Source organism: Columba livia, chromosome 14, assembly GCF_036013475.1.
Source record: "Columba livia isolate bColLiv1 breed racing homer chromosome 14, bColLiv1.pat.W.v2, whole genome shotgun sequence".
Classification (NCBI taxonomy): Eukaryota; Metazoa; Chordata; class Aves; order Columbiformes; family Columbidae; genus Columba; species Columba livia.
The window spans coordinates 14,838,716-14,859,491 of NC_088615.1; the positions used below are offsets into that span (position 1 = coordinate 14,838,716).

Below are 20,776 nucleotides of genomic sequence, written 5' to 3' on the forward strand. Positions count from 1 at the left end.
GATGAGGCTTTTCCCACTGGGCAGCACAGGCATCCTGGATGGGCCAGGGACCTGCAGATGTTACTGTACCGATGTCACGCTCCAGCGTACCTTAAAAACATCATTAGGGAGCTTTTCAGGCATTCAGAGTCGTATCTGGCATATACAGAAGCCAGGTTTATTCTACTTCACCACAATTTACAATCCAGCTTTTCCCGGAAGCTGCATTTAAGTTTACAGTTTGAAAATACTCTGTTGTGCTCGCAATGAGTTATAAAAAACAGTGGCCTAATGAGTACCCTGGCAGTTTACTGAGAGGCTTTCCAGCTTGGCTAATTGCGGAACAGGGCTGGAACTGGATTGGAAGCATTTCCTTCCTTGTCAGCACCAGGACCTTCTGTGAAATTATTCTGAGTGATGTATGCCAACATAGCTAACAGTCACTAGATCAAACTACAAAAGTGAAAATTTGGGTTGAATATTAGATAAAACTTGCTGGTAGTAAGATGTACTGTGCTGTGGAATAGCCTGACTCTGGAAACAGCGCTGCATGCGGTTTTAGAGCTCAATTAAAATATTTCTGTGTTGGCAGAGAGAAGGCCTACTCTTTTGATAATCTGATAGAGCATCTCTAATTCTTTCACCTTGGGTATATTAATACTACACATAATTAAAATCAGATCATGATAAATTAACTAATTTGCCCTTAGAGTGATCAAAGGCCCTTTTGCCCTCAGGATTCATAGTAGCTGCTGTTCCCACTCTCCCCCCCACCTCCATTTTAATCATCAGTCTGAAATGTTTATTGGAAAAAGAAAAATTTCCAGGAATTATGCTCTGAAAGCCAGGAGCTGCTGAAGCTAGGGAAGGGTAAGGATGCCCTCTACTGAGCTGTGTGCAGGAGTTCTGGCTTGGAAACAGAATTGTCCCCTGCTGGGTACAGAAGCATTTTCTGAAGCAGCTGGATGTGAGGGCAAAGTTGAGTCATTCCAACGTGCATCACGAATTGGACCTGAAAAAACCTGCAAGTATTTGATGAAGAGTGGAAATTAAGGATAATTTACTCATAGGAGTTCAAAAAACAATAGATCAAGCCTCAGCTTCCCAAAGAAAGGTGTAACGCAACTCTGGAATCCAGTCGCCTGAATGTGACAAGATATATATTCACTGGTGAAGGAAAACAGATGGTGAGAGGGTCTAAATACATCAGCAGTAAAATATATCACTATTTCTGCTCAGGTTTTTTTTAGGCCTTGTAATGATGTTCAAGGGGAACACAATAATACGACCATCTTAAAATATGGTGCGTCAGTAGTTTATTTTACTTACATGTAATACTTCAAGAGGAATACCGTATCCCTTGATTTGTTTCTGAAAAGATTTGAGAATCCAGAAGAACAGCAATGGAGAACTAATCCTATGCTGCCAGTTTAAATCAGATCAAAATTTTCTATTTTGTTCTTCTCTGTTAAGGCCACATCAGGACTTCTTTTGGTCTCAGATTGTTGGAGGAGGTTCAGCGCCGTCTGAACTCCCTCTGCGGTCTCTCCCCTTTAGCAGACAGTTTCAGAGAGCTGCGACCTGGCCACTTCAAACTCAGACGTGTGTGCTGTGTAAAGCAGCAGTATCTTGGTGAGGCTAATGGGGAGGTTTTTGTCATTGGATTAACCATATAAATAATTCAGTGTGCCTGAGGAAATCTGGAAGACGACAAGCTCTGAAATATATATTAAAAACAAAGTACTGAATTCTAATTAAAATTCATGCTTATGGCAGAGTTTTCTCTTACAGAAGGTACAATTTTTCTAGCCCTTGTTTTAATCAACTGAGGCTAATGTTTCTGTAGCAATTCACTTCATATATAATGGTACAATATGGCTGGAGAAGCGGACCAATAGGAACCTCATGCAATGCAAGGTCCTGCACCTGGGGAAGCAGAACCACAGGTACAAACGTGTGCTGGGAAACGCTTTTTATCATGAGGGCTACTGAGCACTGGAGCAGGTTGCCCAGGGAGGTTGTGGAGTCTGGGCATGGTCCTGGGCAATTGGTTTTTGGTAGCCTTGCTTGAGCACGGGGGGTTGGACCAAGTACCTTCAGAGGTCCCTGCCAACCTCAGCCATTCTGTGATAATACATCCAGATAGCAAATTAGGTAAACGTGAACCAGAAGTAAATATATTCTGACAGTAATCAATGCTCTTCATACATAGAATCAGAGATTTCAGAGCAACAAAATAACAGCAGCAATGCATTGATGAATGTGGACAGCAGAGCGATGCACAAGCCTCTGACAGCAGACAGCAGTGCCCAGGCTCTGGCTGCGTACGCTGAGCAGATCCAGACCTCAGGTCTGCCCTTGCAACGAGCTGGATCAACTAGTTGGCATAAGGTAAAAATACCCTAACTCCTGAGTCCTGCCGTCTGGGAATAAATTAGTACAAGGGAATACAGCCATATATTATAAGAAATAATGTTCCCAAAAAGTCATGTGTATATTTATGTAACGGTATATGCCTGTCTTTTTGAAATATTCTGGTAAGCATCTGAAAGTGTGCAAGTCTGAATTCACATAACTGCATATAAACCTTCCGACGTGAAAGGAATCGCACATAGATTTCTCCCCGGTATCAAATGGAGATGTTTCTAGCCTCCCAGGTCGTGAACTGGCAATTCAGAGCAGTTTGATTGCCTGCTTGATTGTTTGTGAGATAACGGTGAGATTGGCAGTGACAGGGTAATTTACTGAAGATTGCAATGTCAGACTATATCCAAGGGGGCTTGTGAGCATAAAGATGTGATTCGCATGACTGACAGGATGCTGAGAGATGGATATGCCAATTGAAAGTTCATGGTGTCATCACAAGTGTTCGGTCACAGTAGCCTGAAGTCTGCTGCGTGATGAAGTCATTACAGACGTAACATCTGCTCAATGCACACCTCTAATAAGAGGTTTAGCAAAAAAATATGATGCAGCTTGAAGAGGTAAATGTAAATTTGTCAAAGGGAGCAAATTATATCCTGTGTGTTGCTTCTGTTATTTCGAATGTGTTGATAGGATTCTCTTGACTGTCAGTGATCTGAATAAAAGCACTAAGCGGGCTAACCAGTGAGCAGCTTTCCATTCCCGGCTGTGGAGGTGTCACAGACCGAGAAAGAGCACAGGACACTGAGAAAACGTTCTCAGAGCTTAATAGGAAAACTGCCTTGAGTTACAATCTGGAGCTAATGGTGTCCTTACAACGGTTATAGAAAGTGGGTGGAAAATGGACTGTAGCAAAAAAAATAAAAAATAATAATAAAAAAATCCTACCGCCACATTGGAAAGGATTTCAAGATGAATGGAGCTCTTAATGTAAATCGGCGACTGACCTTAAAGCCATATATAGCTCTTGCAACAAGGTAGTTTGTCTAACTTGAATTTCCATACAGGGCTGAATGAAACATTGTCAGCATACCTTGGCAATTTTGGTTTTAAATCAGAAAGGGTCATTTCAGGCACATGCAATCTGTTGGAAGTACAAAGCTAATTGTAAAATAAGAGAGCTTTTTGTAGATTTGGGTTTGGATTGGTTTTTTTCTTTTGCTGTTTTTCCAGTTATCTGTCTGTAGGGTAGTGTTGGTCTGTTGTGCACATGAACATCTTGATAATACATGAGTCATGATCTTACTCTAAGGTCAACTATAACCTACTGGAATGTTCTCTCTTGTGTATATGATATTAAGTGTGATCCCAGTCCATATTTGTATTCAAAAATCAGATTAATGTGCCTTTGGAAGTCTCTGAAACTTTACAGACCTAAGTACATTGCAGTTTGAATGCCTGACTCTTGCCAGAGTAGATGAACGTTTCTGAGTTGTTAGAGATTATAATATTTTAAAATAAATGGTTATTAAGTTCTAAATTACAGTAGAACTCCATTGAGAGAATATATTTCAGTTAAATGGTGATACCAAAGGAAAGAATGATGCTGTAAGTTGTTACGGTATACGCTAAAAGTAGTCAGTTGTGATTTATCTAACTATGCAGATCGATCTCCCCATTGATGACATTTGAATTTCTAGTGTTTAAATTCTAGTTTTTCTTCAAAACACTTCTTAAGAAATATTCTTGATGGGCAACCTAATATGTAATATGATGACTGAACCAAACAGCTTTGAGCCTCCCTTATCCAAGCACACGGACAGGTTCTGATTCAAATATCTATGGGAAATGGGAGGTCCTGCAGCATTTCCCTATGAATTGCCAAAATGGGTACAATGTAGTTCTTTTTTCACTTAGGTAATGATAACTTATGCTGTCATCCCCATCTCTTCCCCTCATCTCCCCAGACAGAATAAATTAAATCGAACACCACAATTCTCAAGACTTTTATAGCCCACCAAGGACATGTAAAAACTCTGTAAAACAGTTGGAAGTATTTCAAATAAATAAATAAATATAGAAATAGAAATCCTGTACTCCTTCTGCTATTCCTTCTTTCTAATTTCAACCTCTTTGGGATTGATTCTCTTCTAACACTGGTTTAAATTAGTAGTTGCAGTAATGGTGTTTAACCAAGATACTTGAGAAAGTCTCATCCTCATTGCATCATTGGTTCAGTTACCAGTTCTACGGTGCCAAGATGTCCTGAAGAATAAGCATTCACGTTTTTTCCAGTGCCTCACGATGTCTGTGAGACGTTGTTGGTTGGTAGGTCTGCGCAGCAGGTTGAACTCGATGACTCTTCCCTTTCAGATGGGCTGGTTGACTGCCTGGACCCCGACTGCTGCCTCCAGACCACCTGCCAGAACAGCCTGCTGTGCCGGGGCTCGCGGGACCCGCTGGACGTCATCCAGCAGAGCCACACTGGGTCACCTGCCGTCAAGTCCTTCTATGACCGAATCAAGCTCTTGGTGGGGAAGGACAGCACTCACATCATCCCGGGGGAAAACCCCTTCAACAGCAGGTAGTGGCTGTAAATGTGACGCTGTATCTGTGCAGTTGCATGTTGTGGGAAGAGTTCTCCCGAATATTTTATTTCTGTTTTAACATGAGATGCTGCTTTTGGGGGCTTCATGTGTTTGTATGTCAGGCATCATTCCCACTGAGGCGCTCCGTGGCAATTTACAATGTGGCCTTGATTATATAACACTGAGTTTTCTTAGCATTTTATTATATTAGCAACACCTAGAAGATTCCTTCCACACAGTACAAGCTTCTGAGGTTTATATTTTATGAAGACAGCTATCTAGAACAAGGGAAAATGAAAACTGGTTTCCAGTTAGAAAGAGATTGAGGAATAACCCATCTTCATCTCCTTCATCCCCATCAACTTTGCTTAACCTGTTGGCTAAGAAAACTCTTATTTTCTCAGTGCATAAAGCTTAAAACAAAATCATTTCTCCTGTTGACAAAGTGTAAAGCAAGGATTACAAATCAGGACCAAATGCAGTGTACAAAAATCAGTCACTCCCTAACATGGAAAACTGGTTGTGTTAAACAGAGGTATGTCATTACAGTGTGTTTTTAAAGTGTACTAAGCATCCACAGACATGCTGTTGTACCCAGTGAGGTTTTTAGAAATGCCCAGTCATCGTTTCAGTGGCACTTCAGGGTCACAGTCCTGGCCTGGCTGAACGGAGGCAGTTTCTACTCTGCAAAGCCTCGTTAGACAATGAGGCAAAGCCTCGTTAGACAAGGAAGGCACTAACTCCCATTCTGTATGCACAGCCCCCGCTGCAGAGATAAGCGTTTTCTTGATTGAATTATATAGAGAGAGCTGGGCAATTTTGTGGTTTCCTCAAAAAACTTTGGAGTAAATTGGATTTAGAGTAAATGAGGCACAAGTGTTCCATTACTCAGTTTATAAACAAGGTAACTTTGCTTTTGTAACTAATTTTAATACCTTTACTTATCTTTCTTTTTCAGTCTTGTGTCTCTCATAAGAGGCCAAGTGGTGACTACAGATGGAACTCCTCTAGTTGGGGTCAACGTGTCGTTTGTCAAGTATCCAAAGTACGGCTATACCATCACTCGTCAGGATGGCACGTGAGTTTGTTTGCTTCATTGAGTACCTATTTCGTATGTAGTATCTTTGCTGATTAACAGATGGTGTGATCTAATGGAACCATGTGCTACCATGTATTGCATTCCTCCCAGGGCAAAGAACTATTAAGTAGACACAAAAGTAATTTTTCACGTGGCATTTTGAATACTAACTGCAAGTAAATATGAAAAGACTGACTTCTGATAATAACGTGTTGGCAGGCAGACTCCTTTCAAATAAATTGTTCTGTGTCTGTGAAAACATTTGTGGACTACAGTAATATCCAGCTGAGACCAGAAATATTTTCTTTTTCAAAATGCAAGGCAGCCTAACCCTGCTAGGGGAAAAAAAATAAAAATAAAAAAATAGCATCATTATAGGATAGTCTATTGTGTTAAAAGTTCCCTTCTGCCTCTCTTTCCTTTTGAAGATGCACTATCTTTTGAGTTTCTTCAGGGTAGAATGTAATCAAAAGATTCTAATTGAATATATTTAGACAATTTCCTGCTGTGCAAAAAAGTGGTTTTCCCCCCTTGTACTAGCTGATTTGAAATGCACACAAATTCAGATAAACAAAAATCTATGTTTTGTGGTTTATCTAGTTTACTGGCTGTGGTTATTAGAACAGTATATCTGTAATGCATGCATTGTAAACATTTGCCATTTTCTCTTGATCTTGCATGCCAGCAATTGAACTCAAATAATGAGTCGATGGAACTATAGGGAGTATTTCTTTTCCACATTTCTCAGAATACTATTCTGTTATAATAAAAGTATAATGTTGTTGATTTCAGTGGTTTAATACTACAGTAAATGGTAGAGCTGAACTATATTTAGATCTGAATGGATTATTGAAATCATTGAGTAATTTGTTACACTGACAGCATTTTCATGAAGCAACTGATATCTGCTTCTGTTGTCAGAACAGCCTAGAAGTATTTTACTCATTTAGGCCAGATTTCAAAATGCCTGCATAGCGCCACATTACTGCTATGATCATGTAGGGGGTTGGGAGTAAATACCCAGTCTCTCAGAAAAATGGTACATCAGTCATCCTGGAGATGGGAATTTTTATCGTATTTGTAGAGCACAAACAGGAAAACTTTTCTTTATTATTGTCTCACTGTCGTATGTCACATTCTGTGCCTGAAAGACAACATCTTTTACGAAAGGGATAATTCGCTGTCCAGCTCAGTATGATCTTGGCTTCTCTGCTGATTTGATAACATATATAAAGATGACTTGTAATAATAAATATGATGGTTTGTTTGCTGGGTATTTTTCAATTATTTAAGGCAGATTTTATAATATGGAGGAACAAGGTTCGTCCAAGTAACTTCTAATCATTGCTTGTCTTGGCTGGATTTCAGTTGTCTAATTGCCAGAGGTTCACATCCTACTACTGATTGTTTGAAGCATGACACTAAAAGTGTACCTATTGCTATAGGTATACCTGTGTACCTGCTTCATAAGCCAGGAATGCTACGACTGGAATTATTCAGTCTTGTCACTTCTAAAGCCCACATTTTTCTAGGTTTGACTTGGTTGCAAATGGCGGAGCATCCCTCACCTTGCACTTTGAACGGGCCCCATTCATGAGTCAGGAAAGGACAGTGTGGCTGCCGTGGAACAGCTTTTATGCCATGGACACGCTTGTGATGAAGACAGAAGAGAACTCCATTCCCAGCTGCGATCTCAGTGGGTTTGTCCGTCCTGACCCAGTCATCATTTCTTCACCACTTTCAACTTTCTTCAGTGATGCTCCTGGTCGGAATCCCATTGTACCAGAGACCCAGGTAAGAACAGTGGGAGTGCAAGGGATATACAAATCAGCAGTCAGATGCTCATGCTGACCTGAGCAGTTACCACAGAGTCACCATGTGTCCCCTGGAATTGCTGTAGCAATTGCTTCTGTAGCGTCGCATTCGTTCTGACAGATAGCAGGTTTTCTAATGAGGTCTGCAGGAGATATCCTAGGTTTATGTCACCCAGACACATTTATCTTTGACTACCTTGCACCTTCTCATTATCATACAATATATCAAGTATATCTCTCTATTTCAGTTGACAGCTTAGGTGTTTCAGGAGAATTTTGCACAGGCTTGGTGTGTGCTGCGTACCGCAGGCTGTTGTCTTGTATGTTATTTAGGATAAAGGAAAACTCTACTAGTACCATTGTTTCACTGCTTTATTGAGTTAGTCTTTGTCCTAACTGTTAGTGGTTCCTGTCACTGTATTTCTTATGTTTCCGTTGCATATAACTTGCAGTAAAAATACTTATTTTCACAAACAAATATCAGTCACTGCACTGATGTGAGAATAACCATTCCCAGTAGTAGAAAGTCATAAGTTCATAAAAATATGCAAAGAGATATTCTTCTAAACAAATAACAAAGCACTGATATAAAATGTTTGATCTTTTTCCTGTTCAGGTTCTTCATGAAGAAATTGAGATCCCTGGCTCTAGTATAAAGCTCAACTACCTGAGTTCCCGCACTGCTGGATACAAATCCTTACTTAAGATCGCCATGACTCAGTCCCTTGTGCCGCTGAATCTAATCAAAGTTCATTTGATGGTAGCAGTAGAAGGGCATCTGTTTCAAAAATCATTTCAGGCCTCTCCCAACTTGGCATATACATTTATCTGGGACAAAACAGATGCATATGGTCAGAAGGTTTATGGGTTATCAGATGCTGTAGGTAAGTCAGCATATACAAGCTCCAAAACTTTCCAAGTAACACCTGTAATTCTTAGTAAGAAAACTGCAGATATTTCTGATGGAGTGGCAAATATAAACTAAACAGTTCTCATCTTCCTGACACAAATTATCTTTGTATTTTGGTTCTTTTTACACATGAAAGATGACATTCAGAAGGTGTAAACTCCATCAACATGCTTCTGTTTCCCGATCAGTAGGTGACTTAGTTTAGACCAGACAAAAAGTGGCCACAGGAATGTAGGTGAAACCTAGTCCATCACTATGTTTTTATTTTCTTTCAGTTAACAAATGAACCTCATGCTGGACTGGGTGGCATTCTTCAGTGCATTTGGATTTTCGTGCATGCCATTACTATAGCCTCTTGTGTTATAACACATCTGAAATGAAGATGGGGTTTTTCTGGTGCTGTTCAGTCTTGTAGTATTATAGCTATTTTTAGTTTACTTGGTTCCAGTGGGTGGGAAAAAAGAGTGCTTATCACAGTATTCTTAAGTTTGGATTTTCATTTGAGTATGAGAACAATTTTGATATAACAGTGCTAAAAATGGGCATCAGAGCTCTGCCAGTGTGAAAGAAAAATTTGTTTTTAAAATCTTCTTTCTTTTCTATATTTTCTAAAATCTTCTTTGCTATAGCTTTTCTTTCATACATTGTTGCATAGGATGTTGTTTTCCTGAATAATGTTTACAGTGCATGTGTGCTTAAAAACACACAAAGTTTTCATGGTTCCTTAGTATATAGTATGTAAAATGACCGCACTAAATAAATGATGTGAACATCTGGCAAATTCAGACTTTGATCTTATCCTGTTACCTGATAGAACAGTTTTATTATATTTTTAAAATTATATTTCTCACTCTCCTCTCCCCAAACCAGTCACTTCCCAACACCAGCTATTCCAAGAGAAGTGATCAGATCCCTGCAGAGTACATGTGAATGAAGTCTCAAATTTGTGTCTCGACAAAGATCTGAATTTAATATTGTAGAATAAAAGAGAGGAATATAATCACTCCATCTTCTTGAGGGGGCTGGGGAACTGGAATGCTGAATGATTTTAATGTGCTCTGGATGTTTAATTCAGTGTTTGTTCAGCAGGTATATTAGATTTTACTTTATTTCAGTTTCTGTAGGTTTTGAATATGAGACTTGCCCCAGTCTCATTTTGTGGGAGAAGAGGACAGCACTACTACAAGGGTTTGAACTAGATCCTTCAAATTTAGGAGGATGGTCTTTGGATAAACATCATGTACTTAATGTCAAGAGTGGTGAGTTACTTAATTGCGTATGTTTTCTGTGCTATATGGAATTTTGTCTGTGAACACTTTTTATTTGTACTATATTTACACTTTAAAAAATGCAATTTCTCCACACTCTTTTTATTTCATCTTTACCTCAGTAAGGTATGGGAAATGTTTCAGTTGTCAGAATTTTATTCAACAATTTTTTTACTCTTCTGCACAGCATGACTTTCTTCAAGTCCAAATCTTTATCCTCCATTCTTTTGTTCATTTATTCCCCTGCAATGTCTGTCTTTCTTCCTTCCCTGGTTTTCTGATATTAACCACACCCATTCGTGGTTCCTTTTCTTTGACCTTTTTCCCTTCTAATCAGCAGTGGGGCTTAAAAAGGAGTCTGAGTTTCTAACAAGACACTAAGTCTCATTTGTCTTCTTCTTTTGTCACCTGTTTGGTTTTTTCCTCACTTTGTCTACACATCCTAAGTTGATTGTTCATCGTCTTCATATTTTACCAGAGGCTTTCAGGGAGTTGAATGATTTGCATATATTTCATTTGATCCCTGTAAAGTGTTTTCTACAGCCTCCCTGCTGATCCCCACATTAACAAATTGCAAAGTATATTGTTGCTCAAGAAATTTAAAGTAGTGTTCAGAACAGGCAAGATCAGGCTCTTTGAAGACACATGAAGTGCTGTGCAGTGGATCAAACACTGTTAGGATAGCCATGTGGATAGAGAACAATATTCTGTTGTCACCAGTGGGGAGCCAGTTACATTAGGATCGTACAACTGCATTGCCAAAGGAACACGAGGCTAAATATTTCTGACCAGATTTCTGTAATCTTTAATGTGTTGAAAATGATCACTGTGTCAGAGAATCCACTCCCTGGAGAGTGGTCTGCTCTTCGGACAAATATTTTTAAAAGAAATCCTATGTTAAAGGCATTTCTTGAAGGCTGATGAAGATCCTTACCAGTAGCTTCCCTCTTGCCTCCCACCCCTGATCCTTGGCAGCCCTTCTAGGAGTTCCAGCTCTCTCCTACCTTTTAATTTGCTGTGCCGTCCTCTCCTCTGCCATCTCCACTTCTCATTTTCCATGAAAAAAGGGTGAAAGACTAAGAGGTGAAAAGAGAACAGTAAGATTGGCACAAAATTCCAAACAAAGTGTAAGATAGGGAACTGGAGTGAAAAGATCCAGGGACACAAGCAAGGAACGTGTCTGCTCTGCCGTTTGCCTCCTCACTTCCCGGTCAATAAGATGGATAAACCCTTGTGCCAGGCCAGAGAGCTGTATGGCAGTGTTTGCTCTCAGAATGAATACCGGGGGACTCCAGGTTTAGGTTTGAGTCTGTGCTTGTGTATGTGTGTGGTTTTTCAAGAGAATCTTCATTACACCTTTATTTTTACTACTGCAAAGCTCTTTCACTCTTTTTGCACCGTCAAAGAGCCAAGTGCAGGAGTCATTTCAGGGTACAGCCCTTAACAGCAGCTGTTGAAAAGAGAACTACCTGAAGTCACCTGCAATCATTGGCAGTAATAACCACTTCTTCTCCTCTTTGTTATTAGGTATATTGCACAAAGGCAATGGAGAAAATCAGTTTCTAACTCAGCAGCCGGCTGTGATAACCAGCATTATGGGGAACGGGCGCCGAAGAAGCATATCCTGCCCTAGCTGCAACGGGCTGGCAGAAGGAAATAAGCTTTTGGCCCCTGTAGCACTTGCAGTGGGTATCGATGGAAGTCTCTTTGTTGGAGATTTTAACTATATTCGGCGTATCTTCCCATCCAGGAATGTTACTAGTATATTGGAGCTGAGGTAAGATGTTAGTCTCAGCACTTCATTTCTGTAGCCTGTGCTCGAATCAGCCTTTACCATTACTTTTTATAATTTTGTAAAACATTGTCACTTTCAACCTATTTAAATTCCAGTGGAGAAATGGGGCACAGAAATGCATAGTTCAAAATCTGTAGCTTATCAGAGCAATGACTATAGAGGAGGGCTAAAGAGTGCAAACCAACATGTACAAAAAGCACGAACCGTCTTCTTCTGTTTTGTTGGCGGTCATTTGATACAACCTCCCTCAGTACTATACATCATTTAGTTTTTTCTGAAAATTCCAGAATGGACTGCCCTTAGGTACTGAGCCACAGAGAAAAGCAAAGGTGGAACAGCCTCACGAGGTCAGAAGGGAGGTTTTCCTATCAATGGTTTTGGGAGCCACTTTCCCACTTCTTTCCCATGCTCATAAGTCTGTTTCTGTGGGTTGGCAAGTACAGTTACAAAGTCACTTTGCATATTCAGCATTCTTTTTAAGATCGTATCTCTGTCCCCTCATCCTACACCCCCTCCCCATAACATGAAGATCTGGTCACTTAATAGGGAAAGCGCGAGTATAGAGTGTACCTCTTCACCCATTTCCGTTCCATCTCCTTTTTTCATTCTTCTAGGAGAGGCAAGAGCTGTTGCTTCAAACTGTAACTCATGTAACTGGACCTTACAGTTACAGCACTGTTGAGTATTTGCAGAAAAATGAGGAAAAATAGCTTGCATTGGCGATCTTCTCATACTTCTGCAGCCCACTCAGGCAGTAGGATTAGTGCTCTTGTAAATGGGATGTAGCTGCAAAGTACATTGAGAGAATTTAGGTCATTAGCCTTTTTTTTTTTTTTAATGATATGGCCAATAACCAATTCCTCTTCTTCCACTGTATTTTCAGTTTTTAATTAGTGGGGGAAAGTGCAAAATTATTGGACTGTCAGAGAATAGGGGGCCTAGCTCTATTTTATTCCTCACTTCCATTCATGTCATTCTGTTGATGTCACTGTTGTGAATTTTGATTTATAGAAAAGAGGGTCCGATTCAGGACAATTCTACTCTGAAATAACTCTCTAACACCTACCTCATGCACCATCAGGCTGCCTCATTATATTAAAAAAAAAAATCATGGGTCATCCAGTGCTTTCTGCTATCAGCTCAGTATAAACCACAGAAGGTAGCTGGTATGGATGTGTGACCTGCTATAAATATTTATATCAAAATACACTATAATTCTGCGTTATAGAGAATATGATGATTTCTTTTCCTAATTTGTTCAGTTCTGTTTAGCTTTCTAGTAAATAGGACTGCAGCTTTACAGGTGAAGAGAAACATTTTCAAATTAGGATACTTAATATGAGGCATTTATATGCACCTCACTTCCTGATATCAGCCAGTGCCAAAGTTCTCTAGCACACCTGATATTTGAAAGTGTTGTCTCCAAGTTTATAACAGTGTTAGCCTGGCTGCTTTGCTTTCCCTCTATCCAAGAGAGAGCTTGGGCTTTTCAGCATGTGTGAGGGGAAAATGGGAAAGGATATCAGTAAAGAACCTTTTATTTTCTTTTATGAAAGTCCATTTTCCATAGCATAGTTTCTTTAGGTTCTGTTAGAACTATTAGCAATGAACAATAAAGGTATTGTATTTTTAGTTGTGTTGGACAGCTGCAAATGACTTGACACACAGATTATTAGGATTCGCAGTAATGTCTTTTGCCCCCTGTTCCTCTAAAGGGAATTCAGGTCCATTCCAGCAAACATCATCTATAGCAATAATTGTGATTCAGTGGTCGTCTTAAAATCTGCATGAGTTACATGGCTAAGAGTTTGAAGATTTGAGCCATTTAAGCATGGACAAGAGCCAAGTCTTCAGCTAGTATTAAGTAGCTTGAATAAAGTTGCAAATAGTATGTCCCTAAGTATTAAAAACCACATACATCACTTTAGTTAGATTTCACAGTGGATAGAATTTTGGTTTTACATAAGCCAATATAAATCTGGAGTAACTTCAGAAGCGAGAGTGCCCTAGTGTGCATATTTGCTTCACACTGTCCTTTATGAAGGTGCCTGATCTGAGTGGCTGATGAGTAATTTTGACTCCAGAGTGTTGCATGTCATGCCTGATGTTGGTATTGCAAGTTTGGGGCTGTGCATGGAGTGCTGCAGCTCAGGAGTCATGCATCGCTTTGCTTCATTCAGTGGATATTCCTGAACGGAATGACATAAACACAGTGAAACACTGTGGTGTGGAGAATGTGTTAATTTTCTTCTGGGAAGGAGAGAACACTTTGACTTTGCGTCTAGACAGTAAATTAGAGATCAATTAGTGCTGGATATCTTCCATTGTATGGTATCCTACTGCTCACTTTAGAAGGGTTTATTTTACCCTAAGATTTTCTTTGATGGGCTTTAATAGATACCAAGTAGAATCCAAACTTGCTGTAAGCAATTATTTTAGAGACTGGAGGGACAGGATAATGAACTGTGTAGTAGAAAATCATTTAGAAATAGCCTGTTGGAAGACCATTTTGATTAAAGAGGTTGCCTCCAACTGGCAGACAATATCCTAAGCCCAGTGCTTCCCCCTTCACAGTTCTGTATGCAGAAAACTGCCAGTTCCTCTCGCTCCTAGCCCACAAGTTACACATATTTCCATGTGAAAACGTTCAATGGTCCCGGAAGGTTTCCTGTGAAGTATCTGGGGGGTGGGGGTTGGGGGCAGGGTTATACTCCTAGGGAATGAGCTTGCAACTCTGTCACCCCCAGTCGCTCTTCATCCGTAAACCCAGCTAAGGCTAGTGCTGAAAAGAGATACTTCTCCTGTGTCCTTTTGTAAAATAAAACAAATACTATGTTTGCTTTACCATCTATTCTTCAGCTAACTGTTTGTTCTTTTTTCTTCTGTTCCCTTTCTATAAAGAAATAAAGAGTTTAAACATAGGTAAGACACGAGCTCTTTCCCATATAATTTGATATGGTTTGTTTGCTTCATTGTGTTTGCTTTTTGTGTTGTGCTTCTTGTGTAATGTTATGTTCTTCATGTACCATATATAGAAACATTTTTATGTGCTAATTGTGTGTTATGAATATGATAAGCGTTAGCAATTATGAAATGTAGTCAAAAAGCAACCAAATAAGTTCTGACAGTAATTAGAAATTTCTAGAAGAATGCAAGTATAATGAACCCCAAGCTAACTTCTGTATAAACACTTCTCCCTGCTGTCTATAATTGGTCCAAATGGTCGAGGTAAACTAAAACAGCAGTTTTACAAATACCTGAAATGTTCACAAAAGCACTAATGACTGCAAACAGGTCAAAAACTCATTTTCCGGTCATTAATGATTTTCTGAACCCTCTGTCCTTTTTCATAATTTAGTTTCTATTTTCTTTCATCAAATACATTTAACCACCAGTCAACCTGTGGGGCTGGTTCTGTGCAAGCACTAGATGCAGTCGCTGTAAAATTCATGAGGGAGGCATAACCTTTCCAGACGCTAGGAGAAAATATTGTGCATCATGTCCCCTGAGCACCAGGCCTTCTGGACGGCAGCAGCATGGGAAATGCTTGTGCCTTCTCCCGCACCACACCTGGGATGGACAGGATGTTCACCCTGGAGAATATCAAGGGCAAGAACAAGAAGAGCTGTTGTAAACTATTCCATAGTGTCCTGTGCATCACCCTTTTAAAAACATTTCTTTCCATTTCTGTAATACAAGTTAGATGCAGAAGATGTCTGGACTAAACAGTATAATTCCTCCTTTACAATATGTTTTGGTATAGCAAGTGTAACTCCACTAAATTTTCTTATCTGGGTGAATTCATTCACAATTCGCTTATGATCATTGGTGGTGCTGGAGGCTCCTCATTTAGAGCTATAAGCTTGGTTAACTTTTCAGGTGCTTAGAGGTTTGCTCTGGGCAGCTTCTCCTTTTGGTTAAACCTAAAGAAAAGCTGTTGTTGCACTATTGTTACTTTGATGCCTGTATGAGAAGAACAGGGAGGAGAAGCCGATGCTGCCTGTACTTGCTGTCAGACACCAGGCTCACGCTCAGAGCAGAGCAAGGCTGCGAGCAATACCAGATGGTATGGGAAATCTTTTAACACGAGGTGCATTCTTTGGCTTCCCATAATTCGAATAAAATACAAGGGTGCTGAGAAAAGAGAGGCAGAGGTCTTTAACTGCTCAGATGCCAGTTTGAGAAATATTTACTATTCAATTATAAAATACATCCCTGTTTGAGGTAATAACCTCATAGTTTCTGTGGGGACACGAGGAGCGCTTATTTCTAGATCACAATATAGCTGATAAAGCCAGCAAGCATGCAAAATAGACAACCACCAGTCATCTTCTGCCAAAGTCCCTCAAGTATTTTGGGTGTAGAGTCCTCCCTTGTTGGTCCCTGACCCAGCTCACGCAAGAGCCAGGGGCTGCTCCCTGGCAAAACTGTCCCAAGGGAGATCCCAGTGGAGAAAGGCAGTGTGAGCTCCATGGACACACCGATGACAGCAGGAGAGGACAGGGACATAAGCCCATGTTCTGCCATTGCTCGTTACCCCAACTCATATCTTCTCCCATCCCAGTGTCAGCGGGACACAGCTGAGGGTAGCTGTGGTCAGAAGGGGAGCAGGGCTGTGCTCGCTCAGGCAGGTGGGCAAAAACATTGCCAAAAAGAAGAGAGACCCCTCCAGTGTGGCCGAGCGGCTGCTGCTCTGTGTGACCCCATCCAGCTGAGGTGCCGCATGGGTAGAAGGGCAGCAAAGGGCCCCCTGGGCTGGAGCACAGCGGGCGGCAGCAGCAGTGAGGCTGGTATCTCACCTGCTGCTGTCACAAAATCTCTAGCTGAGTGTGGATGTATTTGTGAAGTGTGGCACAACACTGGTGTCGCAGCAAAGCTCGGTCCTCAGCGTTCAGGGAAAAGCATGGTAGAAGAAGAGAGCAGAATTTCAAAACAGCGACAGATATGCAGGGGTTTGTATGGCTCAGATACTTGAGAGACTGAAGAAATGTAAATGGAAGGAAATAATAATTTTCTATGTGGCAAAGAAAGTGGAGCTTTGTTTTGGAGGGAGCGTGGTAAGGGTCTAGTGAAGAGGTGCAGTCTGCTGCTGAAGACAGGGAGAGGAACTCGGGAAATAAAGAGATTGTGCTCTAATCTCAAGCATGCCACTAGTCTCCCTGCATAACTTTGTCTACACCACTTAACTTCTCTGTGCCTCAGTTTCCTCCTCTGTAAAATGGGTATAATACCCATCTTTTTAAAGTACTTCGAGATCCATGCATGAAATAAACCTGCCAAGTATTTTTTGTTTACTATGTTTTTTCATCTCTAATTTCTACACTCCTAGACTTCAGCAGATGGTATTACCTCTGCCTACTGAATTTTGATCAAACCAATCTCCTTCCTACTTTCTACAGTTTTAGAACAAACTGTTATTGACCTAAAATCATGACACGTCAAAGACTGGCATAGAGGAAGACAACTGTAGAAAGTGATATTTTGGGGCCTCCTCATTCCTTGAAATCTGGTCATGACCACATGAACGCAGTTGCCTTTGTGCTGCTGATAATCCATCTGCCGAAACTGGCCTTACAATAGTTTCAGCAAGTCTGGTCAAGATATGGCTTATGTCCATCATAACTTACCTCTGTGTATCCTCACTCTTGGAGATGGGCACTTTTGCCACATGAAACTAGGAGTGTGGATATTTGGAGGCAAATATCTCTGGTTACTGGTAAGTAACCTTCATTTATTTTCTTCCTGTCTTCATTTGTCTTCTATGCTTTGAAACCACCACTGACCTTATTTACACTCACCCATAGGCTCCAAAGGCTGGAAAATTCACATCATGCTTAAATTCCAACTGAATTGAGTTAAACTAGCCAAGCAAGGTTTTGAAAATATTTCTGCACTGCAGTTCTGTGTGTGTGAATGTATGTATATATATCGCTAAGATTGACATTTCTCAATTTGCAGATGATTTGCTAAAGTAGTTCCAAAATGTGACAAGCTGCCAAAAAGCATATATTTCAGAAGAGAAAGTAGATTTCCATATGAGCACCCATTCTAATCACAAACTGAGGACCAGTTTTTCAATAACAGAAGGTTTGGAGTAAAAGTCAGACACTTGGGGTCTCTGCTTTTAGTTCTGTTAGTGACATAACCAGCTTCATCTGGCGTAAATGAGATTCTTGATAAGAATGAATGAGAACAAATTTGCTTTAGAGAATAAATTTGTTATGCCTCTGCCTCCTATTTATACAAGACCTCACAAATCTTGTGGCATAATATAAGTAACTCAGAAACTGATTCTTTGGTCTTACTCCTATGACTTCTGCTTTCAAGGGAAGTTAAACAAGGTGGCAGAGAGGTGGGCAACAGGTAGCGATAAGCCAAAGAGAATTGACCTGGGGCAGATCTAATGGGCTAAAGAGATCAAGAAGAAAGTCTGCTCTGCTGCTTTGGCTTGTTAGGCTCTGCTGTGCAAGCTTGCTGTAGCAGGATGAATGAGATTTAAAATGACAATGCTGCTGAAACAATCAAGTTAGGTCCTCGGATACCAATCCTTCAGACCCCACCTCTGGATGAGGGTGTCAGACTTTCTTTCCAGATCTCTCTGTGCCTGATGAGTATTTAAGCTCTGGAAGCCTGTGAAGTTTCTGGACTGCTCAGCTGTTTCTCTTTTATGCTTTCTTTTTCTCTAAAGCAACAATCCTGCTCATAAATACTATCTGGCCGTGGACCCTGTTTCAGGCTCACTGTACGTATCGGACACCAATAGTCGGCGGATATACAAAGTCAAGTCCCTGACGGGCACGAAGGACCTGGCTGGCAACTCGGAAGTGGTGGCAGGGACGGGAGAGCAGTGCCTGCCCTTTGACGAGGCCAGATGTGGGGATGGAGGGAAGGCGGTGGATGCAACCCTAATGAGCCCTCGAGGTAACGTAGGAAAAGAAGCCGGAGAAAATGACTGTGTGAGGCTAGGCTGGATGTGGAAATAATTATCTGGCAATTAAATCAACTCCTTGCTCGGTAGTTTTTATTCTGGACTTTAATTACAGCGGATTGGCAAGTGTTCGTGCTTTGTTTAGTTAAAGCAAACTTTATTACCCCAACGCTGAACGCTGCAAAAGGAGAACAGAACACAAATTAGCAGGGTAGCACTCACTCCAAGAAGCAAGCGTGTAAACTGGGAAACAAATTACTGTTTGAGATACAGCCTTTAGGGAGAAAAACTGCCTGCAGTGTCTTTTTTCTGAGGTTTTATTCTACGTATCCCCTTTTTCTTCAGAAGGGAAGGAAAAATAAAAGGATTTTTGCCCTTTCCAGATTCTAACTTTTAACAAGAAGTTTTCAAGATGATACAGAGATTTGGAGATGTGCTTCTTTTTAAGATTTTTTTTCCATTGTTTCATCTTAATTGTAAGGATTGATTAATCAGGTGTATTGCCAGGTGTTTCAAACATCTTTGGGTTTTATTTCAATGGTTGAAAACAGCTAGATGATTGTAAAAGACAATAAAAATGAAGGGTCCTGTTTCTATGTATAGGTAATAGTTTCAGTTAATACGTACTGAGTATATTAACAGGATAGGGCTGCTTGCGTGTTTTAAATTAAGCCTCTACATAGACATTAAGCTGGTAAAGCTGTATCTCCTCTCACTGGCACTACAACCATTTGATGACAAAATTCTTAGATGGATGTTTTATTTTCAGCCCAAGAACTGGACAAGGCAGTGTGCCAAATCAAAGCAGGGAAGGCGAGTGAGGAAAAGTCTGTCCTTGTTCCCAGCAGGCAGCGGCATCCTCCAGGTCCTCCGAGGCAGCACCCTCTCATTCTCTGCCTCTCCTTTCCCAGGACTCCCAATGGGACACGCACTGAACCTTTCCTTTCTTTCTAGGCTGGGAACCCCTGTGTCTTCATCTGGAAGCACCAGATGTTCTTCTCATATTCCTTACTGCAACAGGTCAAAGATTGACAAAACATCCTGAAAGAATGTGACGTCCTCTTAATTTTTTAACACTTCTAAAGCGATATTAAAAGATTTCTAAAAAACTTTCATCCTCATCAGATCCTTCAGATGAAGAAAGCAACGCCTCAAATTGCTGAGATTAAAACTTAGGAGTTGTTTTTTTTTTTTTTTTACTTGGTTTTATGTAATATGTCACACAGAGTTTGAATTTGGATGCATTCTGCTGGCTTTTTGGCAGGTTTGGGGGGTTTCTGTGGTTTTCTTTTCTTCAAGGCCCCGAAGGATATACCTGCTTGATGCCACTTATTCCACAGAGCTATGGGTACGTGGAGGGTTCCAGGACCTGTGCTCAGGTTGGAAGGGAGGAAAGAACAGGAGAAGTGAACAAACGTCACCATCTTGTAAACTTGATAAGAAGATGAAGCCTGCCTTGAAGCTGGGAGCTTCTCTGCTTCGCTGATGCCTGGTTTTTATATTTGCAGGAATTGCCGTGGATAAGTATGGACTCATGTATTTTGTTGATGCCACTATGATTAGAAAAGTGGATCAGAACGGAATCATATCAACCCTGCTGGGCTCCAATGACCTAACTGCTGTTCGACCTCTCAGCTGTGATTCCAGCATGGATGTCACCCAGGTAGACTCTTACTGCATTTATTTTCTTCTCTGCCTTAGAAGAGATGGGCATCTATTTTGGATGACTGCCTGGCCACTTAAGAAATATATTATGCAGCACAAGATGATAGCAGATTTGATTCACTACTGAAATGAGTGAATGATCCTCATACTGTGGCTAACACAAGTTATTTATGCAACTATAGAGAACTAAGGTTGAGGTAATGGGAGTTATTGTCTTAATTGCCTGTTTTTCTGTAATTATTGTAGAGCTTCCACAATGTAGCATTCATTTGTTGCACAGGAACACAATTATCCAAAGTTACCACTGCACGTAGCTTTAATATTTCTGAAAAACAAAGTCATTGTTTGAAATAGTTGCCGTTCATGACTTGGTTTCATTATTTACGC

At 40.6% G+C, this 20,776-nt stretch overlaps 1 protein-coding gene across 17 annotated transcripts in view; it reads left to right on the plus strand.

Annotated features, from left to right (window-relative positions):
* The window catches only part of TENM2 (teneurin transmembrane protein 2), a 645,420-nt gene that overhangs the window by 602,683 nt on the left and 21,961 nt on the right, over positions 1-20,776 (plus strand). For 14 of the 17 annotated variants that reach the window (XM_065030083.1, XM_065030081.1, XM_065030085.1 and 11 more), the window contains 9 exons: positions 4,717-4,927; positions 5,890-6,009; positions 7,542-7,803; positions 8,440-8,707; positions 9,849-9,992; positions 11,529-11,778; positions 14,698-14,718; positions 18,485-18,717; positions 20,233-20,387. In XM_065030083.1, the coding sequence (XP_064886155.1) occupies positions 4,717-4,927; positions 5,890-6,009; positions 7,542-7,803; positions 8,440-8,707; positions 9,849-9,992; positions 11,529-11,778; positions 14,698-14,718; positions 18,485-18,717; positions 20,233-20,387 (1,664 nt within the window). The remainder of the gene's footprint in view (positions 1-4,716; positions 4,928-5,889; positions 6,010-7,541; positions 7,804-8,439; positions 8,708-9,848; positions 9,993-11,528; positions 11,779-14,697; positions 14,719-18,484; positions 18,718-20,232; positions 20,388-20,776) is intronic. The other 3 variants (XM_065030084.1, XM_065030087.1, XM_065030089.1) reach the window with 1 other exon arrangement.